The sequence below is a fragment of the Canis lupus genome, chromosome 2 (genome assembly GCF_003254725.2).
Source record: "Canis lupus dingo isolate Sandy chromosome 2, ASM325472v2, whole genome shotgun sequence".
Lineage (NCBI taxonomy): Eukaryota > Metazoa > Chordata > Mammalia > Carnivora > Canidae > Canis > Canis lupus.
Window position 1 is genome coordinate 32,977,863 of NC_064244.1, and position 23,284 is coordinate 33,001,146.

General features: G+C 59.7%; 1 protein-coding gene across 4 annotated transcripts in view; it reads left to right on the plus strand.

Moving 5' to 3' along the window:
• Positions 1-23,284, plus strand: part of DIP2C (disco interacting protein 2 homolog C) — a 252,745-nt gene that overhangs the window by 224,669 nt on the left and 4,792 nt on the right. For 3 of the 4 annotated variants that reach the window (XM_049101447.1, XM_025445449.3, XM_025445450.3), the window contains 5 exons: positions 5,894-5,955; positions 17,548-17,605; positions 19,182-19,256; positions 21,123-21,297; positions 22,469-22,592. In XM_049101447.1, coding sequence (XP_048957404.1) covers positions 5,894-5,955; positions 17,548-17,605; positions 19,182-19,256; positions 21,123-21,297; positions 22,469-22,592 — 494 coding nt within the window. Of the gene's footprint in view, positions 1-5,893; positions 5,956-6,355; positions 6,387-17,547; positions 17,606-19,181; positions 19,257-21,122; positions 21,298-22,468; positions 22,593-23,284 lie in introns of those variants that run through there. The other variant, XR_007406048.1, reaches the window with a different exon arrangement.

Sequence of the window (23,284 nt, forward strand, 5' to 3'; positions counted from 1 at the left end):
GGCTACCCAAGCACACTCAGACGCCAGCCGATGCAGAGTTGACATTTTTCTCAAACATGAACAATTCCCAAGAAAGACTATGGAACAGTTTTCAATGAGTAATAAGTGACCACAGTCACACAGTATACTGTAAATATGCTAATAATAACAGGAAAATGACCAGAAAATCCCTAAATATTTGAGAATTAAGCAACACATTTCTGAATAACCCATGAATAAAACAAGAAATCATGAGGAAGATGAGAAAATACTTTTAAAAGATTGTTAAGACACAGTGTATCAAATTTTGTTGGTTGCATGTAAAGCAGCGCTCGGCCATAAATGTTTGTATTAGGAAAGAGGCGAGTGTAAAATCTTTTTTTTTTTTTTTTAAGATTTATTTATTCATTCACAGAGAGAGAGACCCAGGCAGAGGAAGAAGCAGGCTCCATGCAGGGAGCCCGACGCGGAACTCGATCCCGGGTCTCCAGGATCATGCCCTGGGCTGCAGGCAGTGCCAAACCGCTGCGCCACTGGGGCTGCCCGCAAGTGTAAAATCTATTTAAGCTTCCACCTCAAAAAAAAAAAAAAATCTAGGAAAAAGGAAAAAAATTAAGACCCAAAGTTGAAAATAAAAATAAATGTGGAAATGAGTTAAGTAGAAAACAGACCAATGGAAAACTCAATATGGTGAAAAGGTAATTCTTTACAAAAGTAATAAATTTGGTAAACTCCTAGTGACCCCGACTACTAATAAGCGAGAGAGACAGACTGCTGATCCCATGTCAGGTGGGGTCCGAGCAGTTTCTGAAGCCTCGTCACTCTGGGATGTGGGATAGCGCAACAACTTTGGAGACAGTTTGTGAACTTCTTGTACTGTTGAACGTGGACTTGCCACATGACTGAGCGGTGCTCTCCTGGGTGTTAACGTATGAGAAATGAAAGCACACACCTCCCCAGGGGCCGACACACACATGTGAACAGCAGCTTCGTTCATGGTCACCAAGAGTGGGAATGGACGTGTCATGTTATGGAGTAAATGAGTCCATATATTTTTTTTAAGATTTACTTATTAGCGGGGGAGGGGCAGGCAGAGGGAGAAGCAGACTCACTGCTGAGCAGGGACCCCAACACGGGGCTTGACCCCCAGACCCTGGAATCGTGACCTGAACTGAAGGCAGGTGCTTCACCAGTGAGTCAGTATTTTTCAGATGACTTTTTTCCCCCAAAACTGATCAGTCCCAATCAAAATTTAAGAAGGCTTTTCTGGAAGAAATTGACAAAACGCTTCTAGAGTTGTTAGGGAATTGCAGAAAAGAATAACCGGTCTTGAAAGAGAAGGGTGTCAGAGGACTTAGCTCCCTGATGCTGAAACTGCCTGTGAAGATGTGCTAGTCAAGACAATGTGTACCGGGCAGCCCGGGGTCTGATCCTGGAGTCCTGGGATCGAGTCCCGCATCGGGCTCCCTGCAGGGGGCCTGCTTCTCCCTCTGCCTGTGTCTCTGCCTCTGTGTGTGTGTGTGTATGTGTGTGTGTGTGTGTCATGAATAAATAAAATCTTAAAAAAAAAAAAAACCTACAGAAAATGCCATTAAAAAAAAAAAAAAAGACGTGTACTGGCATCCAGAGAAACCACCAGAGAGAAGCAAAACAACAAAAACAGCAAAACTGGAAAAAAAAAAAAATGAGAAATAGACCCATGTCACCAAGTCCACTGAATAGAGAAAGAAACCGTGTTTTTGACACATGTTTTGGAACAACTGAGGATTTGGATGAGTGTAAGTGAGCCCGAACCCTTCCTCGTAGAATACACAAAAGTCGGTTCTGGGTGGATCACAGGCCTGAGTGAGGAAACCGTTAGGGTGCGGCTTCCGGGAGAGGCTACGAAGGCCGTCGTCCTGCCCCGGGGTGAGCACGGCCCTTCTCAGACAAGAGGCTCCCTTGTCTTCCTAGTTGGGCCACGAGTGAGGGGTTTCTTGCCACTGATCCGTCATACGATCGTGTTTTTCCCCTTTGTGTTCTGTTGTAATACAGTAAATTGGACTGATTGTTTTTAAATGATGAAGCAACCGCATTCCCGAGCTAAAACACGCGTGGTTACGACATCCTCTTTTTATGTGTTGCTGCTTGAATATGCGCTGTGTCGTCTGCACCTTACTCCATTGAGCGTGGTGAGACGGGCGTGGTAGCAGCTCCGCCACGAGGCTGGCCTGCTCCGGGTCAGCTGCTGGCGCGGCCACGAGGCTCACGAGGCCCGGGGCATGCGGCGTGCCCCCCGGGCGCCGCCTCCCACAACCCCCACTCGGTAACGTCCCTGGCCCCTGCTGCAGCCAGCACGTGGAGAGGCCCACGTTGGTACGCCGGAAACGTGGCTTTGCGCCCCTCGTGCCGCTCCGGGGTTGAAGTGCTGGCTCCAGCCGCTGCCAGCGCTCCGGGGATCGCGGTGAGCGCTGCTCCTGGTCGTGACGCGTTCCGAGCACTGGGCGGGTTTTCCCTGCTGTGTCGGGGATGGGAGTCTGGACACCTGCGGCTGAGATGGAGATATCACACGTTTGTTCTGGAAGTATTTGACGCCTGACTATCGTGATACTTTTATACCAATAGAAAAAGTGATTTTTAGGATGAATATGTGCATACGCCGCATATTTACAGCTAAATTTTAGAGGGAATCCTCTTTTTTTCTGATCAACGTAACTTGAAATTTCAAACATGCTCTGTCTTCATGTCTGAATAAGCTCCAGTTGGAATGAGTGAATATTCTGTTTCCTGATGATCCTTTTTGCAAATCTCTGATGATCTTTGACTACTTGGGGCTCCTTTATGCATTGAGGAATCTCCACATTGAAACTCCAGCTTACATTCTTTGGCAAAGTGAAGTTAATTTTGCGCAAGTGAGGAAATTTTATGTTAAATACACGCTCCCTCCTATCTGCTGAAATCTCAGTATTTTGTACCTTAGGGTTTTTCAAGTTTGGAAACACCTGTTTATTAACTCTCGGCCGCGTTCTTTTTTCTTTTTTTTTTTTTTTTTAATTCATATGAGAGAGAGAGAGACAGGCAGATGGAGAAGCAGGCTCCCTGTGGAGAGCCCGATGCAGGACTCGGTCCCGGGCCTCCGGGACCAGGCCCTGGGCTGAAGGTGGCTGAACCGCTGGGCCCCCTGGGCTGCCCCCTCTGCCGCGTTCTTGGTGTACCGCTTCCAGCTGCAGCAGCCCGACTCCGCTGCAGGGGCTGACATGTCTCCTCTGCGCCCCCGCAGGTGGGAGGCTGATCCTAGTCGTCCCTACTGTTCTCTAGGATACAGCACCTGGAGTTACATTAACTTAGAAAAAACGCAGGCGTATTTTGTCCCAGGTAGCATTTGGGATCCAAGGAGTCATTCAGTCTGGGCAGATGCAGTGGAAGTCCTGAGCCTGTCCCTCCAGCGGTCTGGCTTCTGTGTATCCCCAAGCCAGGAGGGCCCGCTGGAGGCCGCTGGATCTTGCTACAGTCATCTCTGCGGGGTGCCTGGGATGAGCACAGGGTGGGGGGTGGGCGCCCCAGGGACCCTCCGACTGCAGTGCACCTGGACAGCTTCCTATGTGTCTGCGCTTCCGGGGAATAGACCCCGCACTCACCTAGGGGGACACGTGGCCTCACTAGACTGACGCCCGGTGCTTCCTGACATTTCTGCCACGTAGGAAATTTAGAAGGGGTGGACCTGGGCACCCAGACCATGGAGGATGACAGCACATTGGAAGGAAGCGTCCCTGTGGGGCTGATGCAGGGCAGGTCCTCGGGGGAGCATCCCTGCAGGTGTGTGGGGTGACACGGGGCAGGTGCCTGGGAGGGGGGGAACATCCCTGCAGGTGCATGGGGTGATGCAGGGCAGGTGCTCGGGGGGAGGAGGGACATCCCTCTTCAGAGAGCTGACCGTGACCATGTGCAAGCTCAGTGCTTGGTTCCCTGGAGCTTGGAACATCCTTGGGCCCCTTGTCCTGTCCGTTCCCTTGTGGAGGAGCAGAGGTGGACGCTGTGGCTCAGGTGCGGGGCGTGCAAGCTCACCCAGGGTTGTCACACAGACATCCAATGACCGTCGAACATGAGCAGTGCAAACCCACGGAGAGCGACCTCGGACTGCCTGGAAACCCTACCCAGAGCTGCCTTCCAGCAGAGGCCTTCGTGTGACGTGGCCGGTCACGCTGTGTGGGGTGGGGTGCGTATCCTCTGTGCCCTGTCCCGAAGTGAGCTGGAGAAGGAACCGCGGCATTGAGAACGTCGAGAGGGAGGAGAAAGTCCTGCTTTGTCAGAGCAGTCCACATGGACGCCGTGCCGTCAGGCGCACTTGCGTTGCCGTGGGGAGCAGTCGGCGGTTGGGCACGAGTCACCCTCCCGCCTCCCTCACAAAGGAAAGGATCTGAATGTGTGGCCACTAAACGTCTGCTCCTGCCACCGTCCTGTGTGTGGGGAGGTTTCCCAGGGCCACGGGTCCATGGTCACCCATCGGCACGCTCGCCCCTGGGCCGTGGTGTCAACATCCAGGATTTGTTTGGTTCTTTTAGCCTTTAATGGTAGAGCGACTGCGGTGGTTTCCACGTGTGACTTTGTCCTTGATCCTTCTGCTTTGTTCTGCCTCTCGCCTTGTCCCCCCGCCCCCTGTCCCTCCTCCTCCCGTGGTGATTGGGTCCCTGCGGGTCCGTGCCGCCGGCTGTCCTGGGCGCTTGGGCTCCAGGAGCAGGTAGAGAGGTCCCTGTGGCCTGCCCCACGGCGTCCCGCGGCCCGGAGCTGGTGCGGAGCCGGGCAGCTGCTGGGGCCGCACTGCAGGCCTGGCACCCGCGTGCGACAGCCGTGTCGGTGGCGCCTGGCAGGTTGGCGTTTCTCTGCCACCTTGGGTCCTGGTCCGTGTGACTTCACTTCCCACGTTAGGTGGTGTGTTTTCGGACTTTTCAATCGGCCTCCTGCAGCCTTGCGTTTGCGTTGCCTAGGACGCCGGCCCTTGGCCCCCCGGCACCCATCTGAAGGCTGCTGCGCTGAGCAGCGACGCTGGGAGGTGGTTCTTGGGGTCCCACAGGGCGTCTGCTCCGCACGGGGGCTGACGGGGGTGCTGGTTTGTCCCCGAGGGGAGAGCCCAGCGGCGGCGTGTTGGGGGCGGATGCTGTGGCAAGGCGTCTTCATCTCACTCTTCGGAGGTGCAGGGTGAACACTGTCTCCTGGAGAATCTCCGTGTATTCTCCGAATTTTCCGTGAGGGGTTCTGTCTGTTTTTGGAGTTTCACTCGGGCACCGTGTTTTTCTGCCCACGGCTTCACATGGCCTTCCCGAGACGCAGAGCTAGACGTTTGGTGTGGAACGTAGCTTCTATTGCGTGGCTCCCACAGGGTCAGAAGTCACCCCAGCATGTTCTGAGGGGATCTTTGGCGCCAGGACCAGCACGTGGACCCCATGTGACACAGGCAGCTTGGCCACGCATGCCCCCGGCTGTGTACTGTTGATAAACTGTGTCACAGGCAAAATCTACCTCCCTCGGCTGGAGGGAAGCCAAGGCGCAAGCGGAGCTAGAAGCGTCTCTGAAGACCCGCCTCCTGGGACGCCCATGGTGGGAGCCTCTCGGCCAGCCGTGCCTCCGTCCTCCTCAGCCTGCCCACGGGCACCTGGGCATGGCGTGTGGCACGCCTCTTCTCTCTCACTTGTGTAAACGGGATTGGCGGTCGAGCCCCGTGAAAGCCCAGTATGCTCCCAGTAGATGCTCCTTTCAGAAGCGAGGTTTCCAAACTGGACACGAACACGTTTCTTGGAGACAGGTGTGGGTTTAGTGCTTTTAAGTTCTGTTCAGTTTGAGATTTTTGCCAAAGAAATCCTCCCTAATGAGTAGGAAGCACAGAGCCAGGTGCCTCCCGCACAAACTTGAGTTAACCGCGCTGTGTCCTTGCTTGCAGGGGACCTCGGGACCTGACCCAACCACCGTCTATGTTGATATGAGAGCTCTGAGACACGACAGGTACGATGCACTTGTGGGTTGGTTGGTTGGTTGCCCAGCGTGCTGGGGCCGCCTCGCGAGGGACGGAGCAGGGCATCCAGGCTTCGGTGGGTGCCGCCTGCCGGCAAGGTGGAGAGCAACACCAGTTGGCTTGAACCGTGACATGTCTGCACCCGTGTTTGGTTCCCAGCGGGGCGGTCCACTCTGCGCTTTGACGCCGACAGGCTGGGGTGGCCGGAGTCTCTCCTCTACCAGTCGGGCCGGAAGCCGGCGGTTCTTTCCCTGCCACTGTAGCTGGCACCGTGCCGCACCTTATAAAGCAACCAGCACGCTGCCCACATTCCTTTACGTGAATTGAAATGTTGTGTAAAGGTGTTCCCGTGAAAAATTAAAACACGAGTGAAGTTACCTTCTGTTGCAGCTTCCCAAGCAGCCTTGAGCAAGAACGAAAGGTGAGCATTTGTAAGTTTTCTCAAGTGGGGGAAGGAGGTGGAGACAGAAGCAAGATGAGAACCCGTCAAGGACTGTCTGCCCCATCCAGGAGGACCTGCCAAAACCCCCGAGGTTCCCTGCTGAGTAGATGTTACTGTCTGGGAACGACAGGGGTGCCCGTACCTTGGTTATGTGATGGGGCAGGTGGGGGGCACCTGTGCCGGTGTCTCCCAAACGTTACTAGCAGGTGCCCCGCGGACGCACTGCGATGGCCGCACACTGTGTCTCCTCCTTTGCTCGCCTACTGACGACAAAGGGAAGGAAGGAGCTCATGGTCACAGCTGGTGGACGGGGAACTCGCCCGGCTGAGTGGGTTGCCTGAGCGGGTCCCTAGATGACAATCCTGCACGTGAGCTGGGGCGGGGAGGCCGAGGAGGGCGCCGGCGGGCTGTGCACGCGCCAGCACACGTTCCCAGCAGGGCTCTCGGGCCCCGTGGACATCGGGCCACCTCTGATTTGCACGATTCAGGGAGTAGTAGTATGGCTGACGTCCCAGGGATGGAGGCCAGGGGTGCAGCTGAAAATGCCCTCCGGCGCATGGGACAGCCCCACGCCAACGATCCAAGAGCCCAGTGTGCCGAGCCCCAGGGGTGCGTGCCGCCTTCGCCCAACCCTGTCCCATTGGAGCCTGCCTGGCCTCTGTGGCCCTTGTTCTAGACCCTACTGGTCCAGGAGGCCAAGGGCACAGCCTAGCACGCGCCCACCACACCGTGCCCACTCCCCTGCCGCAAAGTCCAGCAGGATCATGTCCACGATTTGGAAACTTGCTTTGAAGAGTCACAGTAACTTGACCAGGAGCACAGACCTTTCTAAATGTAACTTTTAGGGTTTAGAACGAAGTTACTTTACTCTCTACAAGTTATTGGAAATAACATTATACATTTTAAATCTTTGGAAGGTGAGCGGTAGCGCCCCCAAGAATCCGTTTGAGTAACATTCACACAGTTGTGTGTGGCCTGGCCCCAAAACACGCAGGGGGCAACCCTGGGACCAGTCGGGTAGAGATGCGACCCTCTGGCAGAGGACGGACAGCTTACTGCACGAGTGGCCGTCAGAGGACAGTTAGTCTCACTCTGTATCACGAGTGCCCCGGAGTCTCGGGGGTGTCTGGCTTAGGGGACCAAGGGTTTTCACTCCTGGAGCAGAACAGAAATCGCAGGCACAACTTCGTAAAATTTCTTTGACCAGCGCTTCTGAGGTCTTCAGCAGCAGAGCCTCCTGCGGTCGGGGGCCTGTGTGGCCGGGAGCTGAGGGAGGCCTGAGACCCCGCAAGTTTGTGCTGGGCTTGCCTCCTCAGCCCCTCGTAGTGTGGTCTGTCCCGAGAGCCGCAGCTGCCGGGAGCCCGACCCCCCATCCCCATCCCCAGAGCCTGACCCCCCATGTTCCTGGAGCCCCCATCCCCAGAGCCCGACCCCCCACATCCCTGGAGCCCCCATTCCCAGAGCCCGACCTCTGTGTCCCCAGAGCCCGACCCCCCGCATCCCCGGAGCCCGACCCCCACGCCCTTGGCGGCTCCTGCACCACCAGCTCTCCAGCACCTGCAGCTGAGCTCCGGGCCGGCCAGGCTGTGCCGCTGGCTGAGAGGCTGCTCACCCCTTTCCTGGAGCAGAAGCCTCCCTGGTACCGCCGCTCTCCCCCGTTAGGCACCCGCGTCCCAAGGCTGCAGCTCCTGCCAGGAGTCACACCCTGGGACCTGTCCAGCATTCAAGGCATCCCAGTCTGTGGCTCCTCGTGCTTTCAAGCCCAGGGCAGTTCAGCACCGTCCTCCCGGGGTATTCCCCAGAGCGAACCTCATCTAGCTGGAACTCTCTAGCCTCCCCTCGGCCCTTTACCACCACGGAGCCAGAAGCGTGTTCGCTGCGTCTCACATGACGGACGGGCTGTGGGACGCGGCTGATCAGAGTTCAGGTCTGGGCGGGCTCTGTGGCCCTGGTGTCCCTGTGCTCTGAATGGGCTTGGTGACGCTGCCCTTGGCCGGTGAGGGTGGGGGTGTGGAGGCTGTCCATCCTGCGCTGGCTGCCGGGGTGACCCGGGGGCAGGGGCTGGCCTGGCGCTCGGTCCCGCGGGGATGCAGCTGCAACAGGAGAGCCGTAGGTGTTGGCTGCCTCTCCATTTCTCATCGTTCGTGTAAAATAAAGACAGGGCTGTGGTCCTGACTTGAGACGTACTGAGACTCAGGCACGTTGGTCACTCTCGGGTTCGTGTAGCCCGTCCACCAGGAGCCCCGGGACACCTGCTTGGCCAGGACCTAATTGACCCGGAGAGGGTTGACGGCCTGAAAGTGACCATTAGTTTTTAAAATCCTCTTTCTGATATGTCCACATAGGGTGAATTCATGGTCTCTCAGCCACTTCCAGTTGGGTCTTTCCTTAAGCACTTGGTTTTTGCAGACTTGAGGTAGGAAAGAAAGAACGTTTTCAGTGTTTAAAGAGGAGTTAAATCGTACAAACGCTAGCATAAAGCTTCCCGTACTCCTCACCTGAGGCCCCAAGTCTCGGGAAAACACGGGGAGTCCGTCAGTTCCTGGTCCGTGGTGCCCAGACCCCGAGGGACGGGCGGACATGCGTGCGTAGTAGGCCTGTGATCTCGTCCACGGCAGGAGGGGCCTGGGGGCAGGCCGACCAGGGGAAGGGGACCCAGCTTGTGGTCGGCTCCTGGCGTGAGCGTGAGCAGTTCCTGACGTTGGACGCGGCGCGGGACCCGCCCCTCCTGGGCTCCGTCCCGTGAGCCGAGCGATGACCGTGTAGGTCAGTGCATGTAAACGATGTGTCGCTCCTCTAGACACGTGCGTTCTGTCGGCAGTTAGGGACTCGCTTGCCCGTCTCAGTGTTTGCTGCCCCCTACGTCCGCTGCTGGCTGTCCTCAGATGCGCCCACCGTCTTCTAACACACCGTCTGGCCGACGTGGTTGTGGCTCCGCACTCTGGGTTGAGATCAGGGCCGCAGGGGCAGGTCCTGAGGAGGGTCCTGAAAACCCGACTTCACCGACAGAGAAAACTGAGCAAGAGGGAAGAGTTGACATTTGTGAAGTGTCTCTCGTGGTAACGGGTGAGTTCCCGCCTCGTCTTCCCTGTGAGCCAGACTCTTCCCCACAGCTGGCGGCTTCCATGAAAAGACACGGTTGGTTCCCTTCTCTGTGGTTCTCGTCTTCAGCACCCAGCCCAGCGTAACGCGGCCGTGAGCACCCCGAGCTGGTCCGGGCGGGCAGCCCCCTAGCTGCGGCCGAGGCAGCCCTGGGCAGGTGGGGGCAGCACGGGGCCCAGCCCTGCGGCCAGGACCTCTGGACGGGCGAGCGCCTCCCCCCACGTCTCTGAGCGTTCTCCCGGCCGGCATCCCTTAGAGAGAGCCCGCTGCTAGCTCGGATCTCCGCACCGTGTTCTGACACCTGCCGTCCTTTTGGGAGAGCCACGTGCGGGTGCCCATCCAGGCGGTGCCACCTCACACCTCGCCCTCGCCCCCCACCCGCCCCCACCTGGTTCTGAACCATCCGGTGACGTTTCTGAATCCCTTCCACAGTTCCAGAGTTGGTTGAGTTTTGACGAAACGTTCCTTCTTTTTCTACAACATCTTAGGTTCCTCTGAGAAATTGTTCTGTAGTCTTTTTTCAGTAAAGATCAAATTTAAATAATTAAAACATAACATATTGACTTGGATAGTTTTTGTTCCACTGGCTTGTTTGCTAAATCTTACCCCAAAGCCCTTTACCAAATCCTCTAAATTGGAGCTGCAGGTAAACGATAGGAAACCCAGTTATGCTTGAATTTCAGATCCAGGAGGAATCCTCTTTCTAGAACAAATATGTCCCAAATATGCACGGGGAGGCATACGCTTTTAAAGTGCTGTTGATCTGAAAATCCTATTTAACCAAGCGTCCTGGATTGCTCTTTGCTCGTCCCGGCCCCCCAACCCTAGACCCAGACGTCCGTTGTGTCCTCACAGCCACCACATCACAAGTGCTGGGTTTTCTTGGACGTACCAGGACTGGCTTCCCATCCCCCTGGTCTCCTGGGGGCGCCTCGCCCTGCAAGTTGCTGCCTCACACGGTTGGTCCTTCAGGAGCCATGAGCCCTCCCGGGGCAGCTATGAGGGCCCCTGTCGTGTGGCGGCGGGCCTCGGGCCTCCGAAGGAGCAGGGGTCCGGCGGGCCCCCCACCCCGGCCGGAGCGCCTATCCCTCCTGCACCTGCTCCATGACACCAGCTGTGCAGAGAAAGGCCACTCGGCCCCTCGGCAGGGCACGCGCTCTGTCATCACCTGGACTCTGGTCCCTCCTCGCTCTGTGGTTTTGCACACGCACGCTGCGATTCTTAATTGAGTGGCCAGGATTGTGGGTAGGCAGTAAGAGGAGGACCTCCGTGTCCTGGTGCATGAACAAAGTCTCCCCCGCACCAGGAATGCCTTTTGCTTCTAGGATATTGGTGTGTCTCCCCCACGAGACCGAGGGCAGCCAGCTCAGTGTTTCCCGTGGGGCCGTGTGCAGGAAGTGATCTTCCTGATCTGTCATCAGGAAGTGAAAGCTGCTTTAAAAGAAAAAGTCCTAGGTTCTCGACCCTGGAAGGTTCTTCCCTGGAGGAAAGCCTCTCTGCTTAAGTGAACTTCCCTTGGAGAGCGGGGGCAGCACAGGGCCCCAGGGACGGAGCTCGGGGCTGGCTGTGTGGCAGGTGCCACGAGATGGCGGCGTGCCCCTGCCTCCCTGGGATTACTGCGTGGTCCGTGACCTCCCCGCGCCGCCTGCCCCTGCCTCCTTACAGGATAGTGCCAGCGGGCAGTACCGTGTGCTGGAATGTTCCTAGGGAGGGACAAAGAACCGACAAGCTCAGAAGCCAACCTCAGGGCATGAACGGACCGATGGGCCTCCGGGTGGCATCCCCAGGAGGGCCGCGCGTTGCCCTCAGCCCTTCCGGTCCGCCCTGAGGAAGTACTAGAGCACCCCAAGATAATGTCTAAGTGATGAGGTCCTAACTGAGTAAACGTGTGTGACGTAGTCACCCTCTTAGCATCTTCGGGCATGTAAGGTCCATCCACCGTGGGGCGGCCGCCTCGCCACCATCCCCACGAACCGAAACTCTGTCCCCAGCAAAACTAGCGCCCTGGCCTCCTTCCTGCCCTTGTGGCCCTGACGGCCCCAGGTGCCTAAGTGGGCCGTATGGCGCCTTCCTTCTGCGCCCGGCTTGTTCTCCTGAGCAGAGTTCTGTGGGCGTGCGCGCCAGGGCTGGCCCCGGGAAGGAGGCGGACGGTGGCGGCCGCGAGCAAAGGGAACTTAGATACAGGGCTTGTCTTGGGTGGGAGCAGAGGGTGGGGCCCTGCACCACCCACCAGGCTATCGTACACAGGGCCCGGGCAGGCTCCAGCACGTCTACACCACATTCCAAGGACGGGGGCCGGGAGGAGCCTCCGAATGGCCAGGCCCGGCTCACAGGTCCACCAGGGCTCACAACTGTTTGAGCCCATCCCCCTCCGGGTTCATACACGTCGTAGCGTGTCGGGGTCGGGCTGCGGGGATGGGCCGCGTTCTGCTTGGGCTGCGCCCACCTCTGCTGCGGTGAACGATGCTGCTGTGGACGGCACCCAGCTCTCTCCTCCAGATCTGCTTTCAGAGTCTCGAGGCATGCGCACCCAGACATGCGGCGACTGGGCCGTATGCTCGCCCCATGTTGACCTTGAGGACCCCCTGTACGGCGTCCGGGGCAGCTGCACCCGGGCGCAAGGCTCCCATCTCCACGTCCTCACCGACACCCGTTGTTTCCATTCCCTGGTAGCAGCTGTCCTAGCGGGGCTGCGGTGGTTCTCACCGTGCTGGATTGGCGTTTCCTTGATGACTGCTGATACCGAGCGTCTGCTCATGTGCTTATCGGCCTCTTACAAAGAAATGTCTAGTCAAGCCTTTTGCCCATTTTTAATCAAATTGTTTTTAGAGTGGTGGGTGTTCTGTGTTCTGGGTATTAGGCCCTTCTTGGATGTGTGACTTCCAGATGTTTTCTTCCATCCCATGAATTGCTTTTTCATCTGTTGACTTCATTCCTGGCACAGTCTTTAATTTTGGTGTGGTCCAGTTGATCTGTCTTTTGCTGCCGAGCTGAGATTCTATTTTTTAATCAAATTTGAGGTTGTGAAGCTTTTCTCCTATATTTTCTCATAACGTTTTTGTACTTTCAACTTTTACATTGTTTTTTATCCCTTTTGTTTAATGATTTTAAATGGTATTTTAATTTTAATTATTGTTTTTCAAGTAGGCTCCGTGGTAGGCTTGGAGCCCAATGTGGGGTTTGAACTCATGGCCCTGAGATCAAGACCTGGGCTGAGGTCAAGAGTCAGACGCTAACCGACTGAGCACCCGGCACCCCTAGGTGGTATTTTTAAAAGGCAGGGGCTGTATTTTTTTTTAAATAATGATTTCATAAAGACAGAAGAGGTTTGGAGATGTTCCTCCTTAGAAGCTAAAGAGATGTGACAACCGAGTGCAAACCCTGGCGCTCAGCAGGCAGGACGTGAGGGGGTAGTGGTCAGGCTGTCGTCGGGGCAGCGGACAAGTGGAGGAGGAGCGCGGATGAAGCGGCCGGGCCAGCGCTGGACCGCCCGGTGTCGCCGTGCCCCGAGCATGTGGAGGACTGAGGGGGCAGGACGTACGCCATCCCGCCGGCGCTCGGAGCGTGTGAGCAGGACCCCGCACAGGCGAGGAGGCAGACAGAGCAAGACATTAGCAGGTGCATCTGACGGAAGGTGAACGTGTTCTTCGTACTCTCCATTCTTGCGAGTCTCCTGCGATGTTGACACGACCTTCAGGGAAACTTTCGGAGGAACGATGCGCAGGACGTATCGAGTCCACACATGGCTTGGAGTGGGAGGGCGAGAGCGTCTTGAGGACCGCTGGCGCGGAGCAGACTGCGGAACGCCCCGGGGACGCTCCGCAGGGCCCTGCCGACTCCAGCCGTGTGTCCCCCAACAGGACGTTGCCACCCGCAGCTCATGTCCCTGTCGCAGGCCCGCAGGCTGGGGTGTGAGGCCGCCCAGGCAGCAGGAGGGAGGCGTCCGTGGAGCACATGCCCTGGACGGGACCGGACCAGAAGGGCTTCACTCAGTGCTCCAGGTCCCCCGACTCCAGCCCACGGAGCAACTCACCCGTCCCCTCGAGGCTGTCAGGCCGCCGCCCAGCTCCCCGGGGACCCAGAGGGGCCTCCCCAGAAGCCGAGGACGTGAGACAAAGGATAGACTCGAGTTGACAGTGCTGACTCGGCCCATGGCTGCGGCGGCGGCCCTCCCACCCCACACCCCATGTCGGTGTCCTGACGCGCCCGCGTCGCGCTGTCGGGGCTCGCGAATCTGAAGCCGTCCTCAGAGTAATGCTGTCGGTTACGAGAGAAAGCCCGGAGGTCTGAAGGAAGGGGTTCGCGGGGCCTGGCCCACAGCCGCGGCCGGGTGGCCCCTGGACGCAACAGGAAGAAAAGGACTGCGGGCTCCTTCCCACCCGAGGAAAGGCGAGAAAACCCACTCCTCAGGATCCGGAGGGCGGATGTCGGGGCAAGGGCACCTGAGGCCAGTAGTGTTCCAGGGCATTTCCTTGGACGGGGTGGTGGTAGGTGAGCTCGCTCCCCTTTCTGCCTGCTCGTTTTGGGGGGATCTCTCCTGGTTTAGGGCTCCCAGGACACTGGCCGCTGCAGGCTTTGGGGGCTGCCCGCGTGTCACCCGCAGCTGCGACAGGGGCATCTCCCTCCCCAGCAGCGGGGCTTGGTGCCATCTGTGGCTCTGCGCCTGCTCGGGATGTGACCGTGATGTCCCTACGTGTCAGCTTTCCTCGGGCCTCTCCCCACCGCCTGACGCGCTTCGCCAGCCGCACAGGACACGGGGCCGCGGAGGAGATGGCAGTGCGGCGCCTGCGGCAGCGACCACCCCCATCTCTAGGGATTTCTGCTCCGTCTTCTGGAACTTCAGAAACGTATGCGGATGCGCTTACTGCGTTGCATTCAGTCCTTCAGATCCTTCAGACTATCTCGGAAGAAGATGCCGTTCAGACGTTTAAGTGAAAGACCCGCCGGGTTGTAGAGGCGCGTCCGTGACACGCAGGGCCGCCCCTTCACACGGCGACCACTCAGGGTCCTGTCTCGTGTACTGACGGTGGCGCCGGCGCTGCGTCTGCTGTAGCAGAGCGGCTAGTGGGGGCCGAGGTGCCAGTGGTGCCCCCCCATCCAGGCCACGGGCGCCCACGGGGTGGCCAGTTCCCTCCAGGACGCACCTGCATTGGGTTTGTGATCCATGATCCTGAGTGTCAGCTCCTGGTGGCATCTGTGGCACATGCCATCCCTGGAGCACATGGTGCACCAGCGGGAGGCGGCCGGCTGTGTGGGGGGACATCGGCAAGCCGGTGTGGCCCAGGAGGGAAGGCGCTCCTCACTCCTCTCCCCCAGGCGAGAGCCTGTCCCGCGAGGCCGGGACCCTTTACAGACGGGCCTCTTGCTGCCACGACCCCGTGTCTGCAGCCCCAGGCATCACCTGGCAGCTGGCAAGGGTGGGGCCAGGACAAAGCGCGGGGTAGGGGTCAGAGGAGGAGTCACACTTCCACGCTTCCGTTCTTCCTTGCTGTCTTTTCTTTTTTTTTTTTTAAGATTTTATTTATTCATGAGAGACCGAGAAAGAGGGAGAGAGAGAGACGCAGGCTCCACGGAGGGAGTCCAATGCACGACTCGATCTCGGGACTCCGGGGTCACACCCTGAGCCGAAGGCAGGTGCTCAACCACTGAGTCCCCCAGGGATCCCCTGTGTCTCCTATTTTCTAGCAAAAACACTTGAAGTGTAGGCAGCAACCTCGGTGGAAAAACATGTTTTCGGATGTCCCGGGTTTGTGCTTGAGTTTCGAGGCGTCCGAGCCGGGCAGGGCCCTGGCAGCCAGCTGCGCAGCAAGGTCAGAGGGTGAGCGGAGCGAGGGCGTGGGAAGGGGTCTCGCTGCCCCTGGAGCCGGCTGGGTGGCCGTGGCCCCAAGGAAGCCAGACACAGGGCGGAAGATCCATGTCCCGGGCCCACAGGGTTCATCGGCCCCCGCGTGCGCTGCGCTACCTGCGTCCTGACGCCACCTCCGTGCCCTTGGAGGACAGGACCGCTTCCACCGCTTCCGAGCCCGCCCTCCAGCAGGAGCCCGTGCCAGCTGCACCCGGGGCATGTGGTCCCCCGCCGCAGCCTCTTAGGCCAGGACAGGGGCACCTTGGCGGTCAGGGCCTCCCGCCCTGATGGGGCCCAGCCTGGGAAGGTCAGAGGCCGAGCGGGGCCTTCCGCCTCCGTGCTGCCCTCCCAGCGCACGCCGTGTCACTTCCACGTGTGCACAGTCCTGCATGTGCCGCGTACCCCAGCTCTTTCAGGAGACAGCTTTGCCTGTTTCTTCAAGGAGGCTTTGGTTTGGTTTTCTCCACCTGACCCTCTGGATGTTTATCGTTTCTGGGGATGAAGGGCCGATCTCCTGTCGCGTTTGCCCCCAGGACCCGTCAGGTTTCCTGCAGGACCAGGCCACCCGTATTGGCCTCGTGGCCCCGGCTTTGTCCGTCTCTAGCAAACTGCCAACATCCAGAAGCCCAGGCGGGCGCCGGCCACAAGTGTGTCCACGGAGCCGCTGTTGGGACGAGCTCACGGTCCGCCTCCTGGCCGCGCGGCCACAGCAGTGCTCACTCGCACACCGCGTGTCTGAATGTGCAGAACGTGTGCGGCGACGAGGCAGGGGCCGCGGGAGCCATCCGTCCAGCCCACTGGTCCTCAGAGGCCTCGCCCACACAATTCTGCGCCACGCACCCGGCACTTTATCTGCGGAGGTCAACACCACGAAGCCTCGGGCGTGTCCTAGACCAGCCCTATGCCGCTCAGATCTGGGCTGTTTTCCTGACGAGCCTCATCTCCTGCCGTCGGCACCGAGGTCTTCCCCACGGCCGCCCCAGGGATCCTCGCAGTTACCGACCGTCCAGTCCAAACTTGGAGTAGAAGGTTCTTGCACATCTGGCTCCATCCCTAGGCCTGCTGAAGACCAGGCGTCGGCCCTGTTCCTGCCTCCACCCCCAGGTTCACCCCGGGCCTCCATTCGCGTGCCCAGAGCCGCCCTCTGGTGCCCACTGCGCCTCTCCCCTGCCCCTTCCATCTTTGGAGCATTTGCTCCTCGGCAGGAGGACCGCTGCGATCGTGCAGAGGGAGGCTCGAGCGTGCTGAGCTTCACCTATCCACAGGCTCGAGACGTGGCCCCTGGCGTCCCTGACCCCCCCTCCGTACTGTCCTAGCCCTTTCTCATGCTTCATTCTCTTTAAATAAAAACTGCCTTTTAGATGGACAGCGTCACAGTCTGGTGGCAGTTCGGCAGATACGCAAAACCAGGTGTTTGAGACAGCTGGGAAGGATTTAGTCAGCTCTGGTTGTGACCACACCAGTGTCATCTGCAGTTCTTTTTTGTCTTTTTTTAAGATTGTATTTATTTGACAGAGAGCAGGGGGAGGGGCAGAGGGAGCAGCAGGCTCCATGCGGGGAGCCCGATGTGGACTCTATCCCAGGACCCCGGGATCACGCCCTGGGCTGAAGGCAGGCGCTGAGCCCCCTGGGGCCCCCATCCGCGGTTCTTAAGATTAAATCACCATTAAGTATTTTTCCTAACGGAAAATACTTCTTAACAGAAAAAAGTCTTTTCTGAAAGGTTTGCCCTCTGAATTGGCTGAGACGGGGTCTCTTGGGCCTCAGATGCACCCAGGCCAGGAGGTGGATTCCCTGCTGCCACAGCCCCGGGCCTGCAAGCTGCGAGCGCTCCAGACCTCCACCCCGGGCCTCCCTCCTGGCCTCCCTCCTGGCCTCTGCAAGTGCCGAGTGGAGGTCTAGTGACTCCAGACGTGGAGTCGCTTCCCCGGTGCTGTGCAGGCTGAGTGGACGTCGCCTCTGTGCCTGCGGCCTGACGCGTGTCTCCATCTCCCTGACGGAGCATAGCTGCTCCCTGCTGCTGGACCCCCTTTTCTTTGACTTCTAAATGTCTATGGGTTGGACAGTGTTCACCGGCAGATGTAACATCCCTAGCAACTGCCCAGCCCGGTGTTGACCAGGCGCTGAAGACAGAGGAAGGACACCATGGGCTGGAAAACCCACCTGAGTCATACCTTCTCTTTTGTGTTGCAGGGTCCGCTTGGTGGAAAGAGGCTCTCCTCATAGCTTGCCCCTGATGGAATCGGGAAAAGTAGGTATTGAGGGAAGAAAGCTATATTTCTGCATAAGGCTCCATCTCTGCATGTGGGCTTTGACTTTTTAAGAAATGTATAGAATATTTTCTCCAAAAAGTTTTCTCAAGTGTAATAATATATCAGGATGAGATTTGGCACGAGTACAGAAACTCAAAACAGTGTTTGAAACAGTTTAGATTTTTTCTTTCACATTAAAGAATTCCCAAACACCCCAGAGGCCCTGCCGTGTTGCGCTGTGCACGGATTCCACCCCCAAGGCTGCCTCTGGGTCAGAGGTGGCTGCTCCAGCTCTGGCCATCACTCCCACATCCCAGCAGCAGGAGACACAGGAAGAGGCAACGACAGGTGCAGACCTCAGGGACAGCTCCGAGGCTGCCTTAGACACACTCAGTACCGCTGGCCAGAATTAGGGCCCACGGTCACACCGGCCGAAAGGAAGGTTGGAAACACAGTGGTTCTCATGTCTGCGGGCTTCACTAAAAGCCCAGGTACCGGCTGCCGGGACAGCAGACGAAGAGGAGGGTGATCAGGGACAAAGTGTGCCGAGGGCAGGCTTTACCCAAGTTAGGGGGGCAGGACATGGATTTACACCTCAGCGGAGGCTCCTCTCCCTGAGTTTGGCTCCGGTTGTCCTCTTTGTCCTCCACTGGACGTGATGCTCCTCTGGACCTTTTATCACCTGTGTCTCCATGAGCAACAGCCAGTGTTCTTGGTACCAGGTTGGTACCCGTCTGATGGCAGGACACCAGCTGTTGGCGAGACGCAGCGACCAGAGCCAGCACGTCACGCTTCAGACTCCAGGGACAGCCTAGGAGTTCCTACCAGCAGCGTTTTGCCAAATCTCAACCCCATGACATCCGATTAGCAGAACCGACATGAGCTGTGTCCTAAATTTGCAGAACCAGCTTTTGCCGCCACATGTGCATGTGCTGTTGGTGACGTTCAGAATGTTTCCAAGCAAACATCCACTAAGGAGATGTTGCTGTGAACACAATAATAAAAGACCCTAGTGTGCGGGGAACCTGGAGGGCGTTTCTGGGAGGAGAGGGGAGCTGGACAGGCCTCCGAGTTGGAGGACACACTGCAGGCCGGGACCACTAGCCCTCCCTCGCTCCCGCCACGTCCTGGCGGGACGTGTGCCGCGCACACCTTAGCCCTGAGTGCACGCACAGCTCTGGAAATGTGATCCGTGATTTCCTTAATTCACTGCCTTCCTTCCACCTGAACATGTCGTATTCAGGCAGTGTTAAACGTAATTGGAAAATTAATACAAATATCTGAAAATTCCTATTTTGTAAGCATCAAGCTGAGTTACGTTATTTATCCTGTTTTCATTCAGATCCCTCATTTTGGGATCATGTCAACATGAGCTCTATCACCGTAGTAATTACAAGAAGATGCAACGTGTCACGTCGTAGTTCTGTCATGCTGTGCTGTGTGTAATTTTGATTTAAAGCCATACTACCTCCTAAACAATTTTAGGAAAGAAGTAGGCATACGGCGTGAGGGCAGGATCGGGTGGACGGTTGTGGAGCAGGTTTGTTCACTGACCACAACATTCTTTCCACATAGATACTTCCAGGGGTTCGGATCATAATTGCCAACCCAGAAACAAAAGGACCCCTGGGTGACTCCCACCTGGGAGAGGTGAGTGACAGGGCACCCCCCAGGAGAGGGGACTGACCGGGCGCCCCCTGGGAGAGGGGAGTGACGGGGCACCCCCGAGTGAAGGGAGTGATGGGGTGCCCCTCACGGAGAAGCTAGATGTGGAGCATCCACCTGGATGAAATGTGGGGTGCTGCCTGTGAGGGGAGTAGGGGGTGTCCTCAGAGGTGGAGCCCCTAGACCACACTTCCTGTCCTGGGGACACCAGTAGCTGGCTCCTGCGCCCCTCTCCGAGTGCGTCCCCATGAGCTGTGGGGCTCGGGAGCAGGTGCGACCCCATCTGGGACCCTAAGGGGCCGGTGAGCTGAGCAAGCAGCCTAGGAAACGGCAGGTGTGGGAAAGTCAGTGGGGCGTTGACCCTTTGGCTTGTTCGTACTTCATACTTTGGGAGGAGAGAGCCGCCTGGCCGCCCCCTGCGCCGCCCTCTGCTGCTGGCTGCGTGTGGCTGGAGGAGACATGTCCTCATCCCACTGCCCCCCCCATACCCCCACACACACACAGAGGACATCCGGACAGGTGTCGACACACCAGCTGTGGGGTCCTCTACACCCCCCCACTGTGTGCACACCTGCTCTCGGCTGACTGCTCATCACAGACCCCACTGCCCCACACACAGCCTCAACCCGGTGCCCGTGGGGGAGGGGGGGGCAGAGGCTACACGGACTGTTCCATGACCTCACGTGATACAGTAAGGCCGCCCTCGTGCAGCTAAAATGCACAGCCTGCCGCCAGCCCCAGAGCCCGAGAGCAGCCGCGTGTGTCACACCCGGTGAACAGACAGCTGTGCTGTGCCATGGCCCGGCTCGCCGCCCCCCCTTCCTTCCCGGGCTGTTGCTGGATCCTTCATGGGGATCCCAGCTGCATGTAACGATCAGAACCCAGGTGATAGAATCCCGTACGGGTCCTAGGTAGGAATTTTCTTGGCGTGTAGTGGCCGGTGTGAGCTCGGGGAGACGGCGGTGCCGGCACCCGGCCAGGGTCCTCCAGCGCTGGGCTCGCAGCGGGCTCCGGCCGGGCGCCACCACCCAGCGCGCTCGTTTTCTGAGCGGGCATGTGTCCTAATGAGACCAGACGTTCGAGGGCACGGGGCGGCGCTTCGGTCTCTGCTCTAGGGTTTGGTTCATTCCACTGGGATCGGCGCGGTGGCCGCGTGTGCCCGCGTGTGCCCGCGGTGCCCGGGGCCATGGGGACTCTGGCGAGGCAGATGGTCTCTCACTTCAGGAACTTGCCCGTTTTTCAGTGTAAATAACGAAAACAGGCGCAGACGTCTTCGCTGTGAATGCCGTGTAGCTTGGAAGAGCTGGCCCCGTTCCCCCTGGGCTTGCAGACTCGGGGTGTCCCGGAGTCGCTCCCCTCCTTCCCCGCTTGCCCCAGTGTCACACACTCAGGGTCTCGAATCCCCGTGTCTGCGGTTACGGGCCTTTCCCGCTCGGCCGTCCGGGTGTGTGCTGGGTTTTCCGTTCTGCGGATCCTTCGCGAGCCGGAGCAGGGATGGGGGCGGGGGCGGGAGGCGAGGATCCGCAGCCGACCGCCCCGAGCCGCCAGCCCCCGGGGACGCAGGACCCAGAGGCCAGGACCCGAGCCGCCACCGAGAGTCAGGGGCCCCGGCGGCCGAGCCGCGCAGGCGCCGGACTCCCTGGAAGTAGGCAAACCGTGCGAAAGGGGAAAACAGGCTGTAAAGCTTTTAAACATTTTTCCAAATTGCTTTTTAGAAACAATTGTATTTGAGTAAGTCCGAGCAAGCTAGCGCAAGTCGGCTGCTCTAAGTGCCCCGGGGGGGGGCGGGGGGGGCGGCCCCCGGCCCTTGGCCCCTCCCGCGGCCTCACCGCCCCGCGGCTTCCCGGGCAGATCTGGGTCCACAGCGCCCACAACGCCAGCGGCTACTTCACCATCTACGGAGACGAGTCCCTGCAGTCAGACCACTTCAGCTCCAGGTTGAGTTTCGGAGACACGCAGACCGTGTGGGCGCGGACGGGCTACCTGGGCTTCCTGCGGAGGACGGAGCTCACGGACGCCAACGGAGGTGGGCGGGGCGCGGGGGAGGGGCGGGGCCCGGAGGTGGGGGCGGGGCCCGGAGGTGGGCGAGGCGGGGGCTCCTGGGGCGGGGGCGGGGCCCGGAAGTGGAGGCGGGACCCAGTGGTGCTCCTGCTGCACCTGCACCTGCTGCTGCACCTGCTGCTGCACCTGCTGCTGCACAGCGGCCCCGGGCAGCGCGGCGCGGGGAGGACGGTGTGAGTCCCGCAAGCTGACGCCAGGTGCCGCCGCTCCGCGTTCCCAGGGGGCCGCGCGCCCCAAGGCCGGACCCCGCCCCCCGCCCCCCGCCCCACTCCGCGCGTCGCGCCTCGCGCCTGCCTCCGGGAGGAAAGGGGGGCAGCAGGGCGCTCGGGCCGGAGCTGGGGCACCTCTCCCCACGAGGGGCCAGGGCGGCAGGAGAGCTGGAGCCGGGGAGGCGGGGCTCAGCTCCGGGGGCCTGCCCCGCCGACCCCGGGGCTCGGTGCCCGGGAGGCTCCTGACACCTGCCGCGGGAGCTGCGGGAGCCTGGCCGCGTTGCCCTAGACGTGGTCTCACGTGTACGACGTGGGGAAACCGTGGGCTCCCGGGGGTGCTCTCGGGGGGGAGGGAGTTCTGCGGGCGGGGCCGCGCTGCGGCAGGTTCCTCACCCCGCGGGCCCCGAGGCGGGAGAGCCCAGGAGCGGCCAGGAGCCGACCAGGAGCTGTGCCCCGCCCGCGCCCTGGGTCGGGCGGCGTCCGTGCCTGTCCCCGACGGGCCTGCGCCCCGGGGGTCGGGCGGCGTCTCGAACCCCTCCCCAGCCCGTCCTTCCCCAGGAGGTGGGAGCTCGCGTGACGTCAGAGGCGACGGGGTGGCGCGGGCCGTGCTGCGCCCCAGCCTGCGGCTCCGGGAGGGCGCCCGGGCCCGGGAAGCTCTCTCCCCCGCGCGCCGACGTGGGCAGGGGTGCTGCGGGCGGCGGCGTCCCCCTCCGGCCACTTCCCGCAGCCCCGGGCTGCGCAGCGCCCCGAACAAAGGACCCAGCAGCTCGCACCCAGCAGGCCGCACCCGGCGGCCTGCACCCACCTGCCCGCACCCACCAGTCTCTCCTGGCGTCAGGTCGCTCACTTGGGAGTTTGAATCTTTGTTGCTAACAAGCGGCGTGAGCGCCGTTGTGGTGAGGTTCAAGCTCTCTGTTTCCCTCGCAGAGCGCCACGATGCCCTGTACGTGGTGGGCGCCCTAGACGAAGCGATGGAGCTGCGCGGGATGAGGTACCACCCGATAGACATTGAGACCTCAGTCATCAGAGCCCACAAGAGCGTCACGGAATGGTGAGCGGGCGTGGGGACAGCCCCGTGCAGGGGAGTCTCCCCCGTGACCCGGGCCTTGGCAGTCGGGAGGGGCGCCGGCGCTGTAACGGCCGCCTCGGGAGAGCGAGGCCCGCCAGGCCTGTCCTGCCTTGCGGTGCATGGCCTCTGGGCGCAGGAGGGAGAGGAGGGCAGGGAGGCGGCAGCGACTGAGTCACGCAGGGAAGCTCAAGGGTTGGAGAGAAGACTTGCAGCAAGTGGTGCTGGCACAGACGAGGGCCCGCGGGGACCTGGGGATGTCGCCCCTCGCGGCCCGCCAGATGGGTGCCGCCCTGGGGCCAGGAGGCATACTGGAAGAGCGACGGGGCCCCACAGCACGAGAGGTCAGCTTGCTGGTACGCTTGGTCCCAAAGCGGCAGAGACCTGACGCAGCTGCTCCCCAAGTCCAGGCAGGGACCCCCAGGCAGGCACCTTCCAGAATCCCTCGGGAGCAGCTCTCCGGGCGCAGGCAGACCCAGGACCGGTCACTGCCCCTTGGGAGCCGATGGCTGCAGGAGAGTTTGCGTCCCCACACTCGGCCCTGTGCTCCCGACTTGGCTGCATCCGTCCTCCCCCCAGAGCTGCTGAAGCTGCCCGGCCGCTAGAGGGTGGACAGGAGCCAGGACATCCAGATGTGGCACAGGGCCGCTTCGGTTACCCCATAACTAGCCATCCGT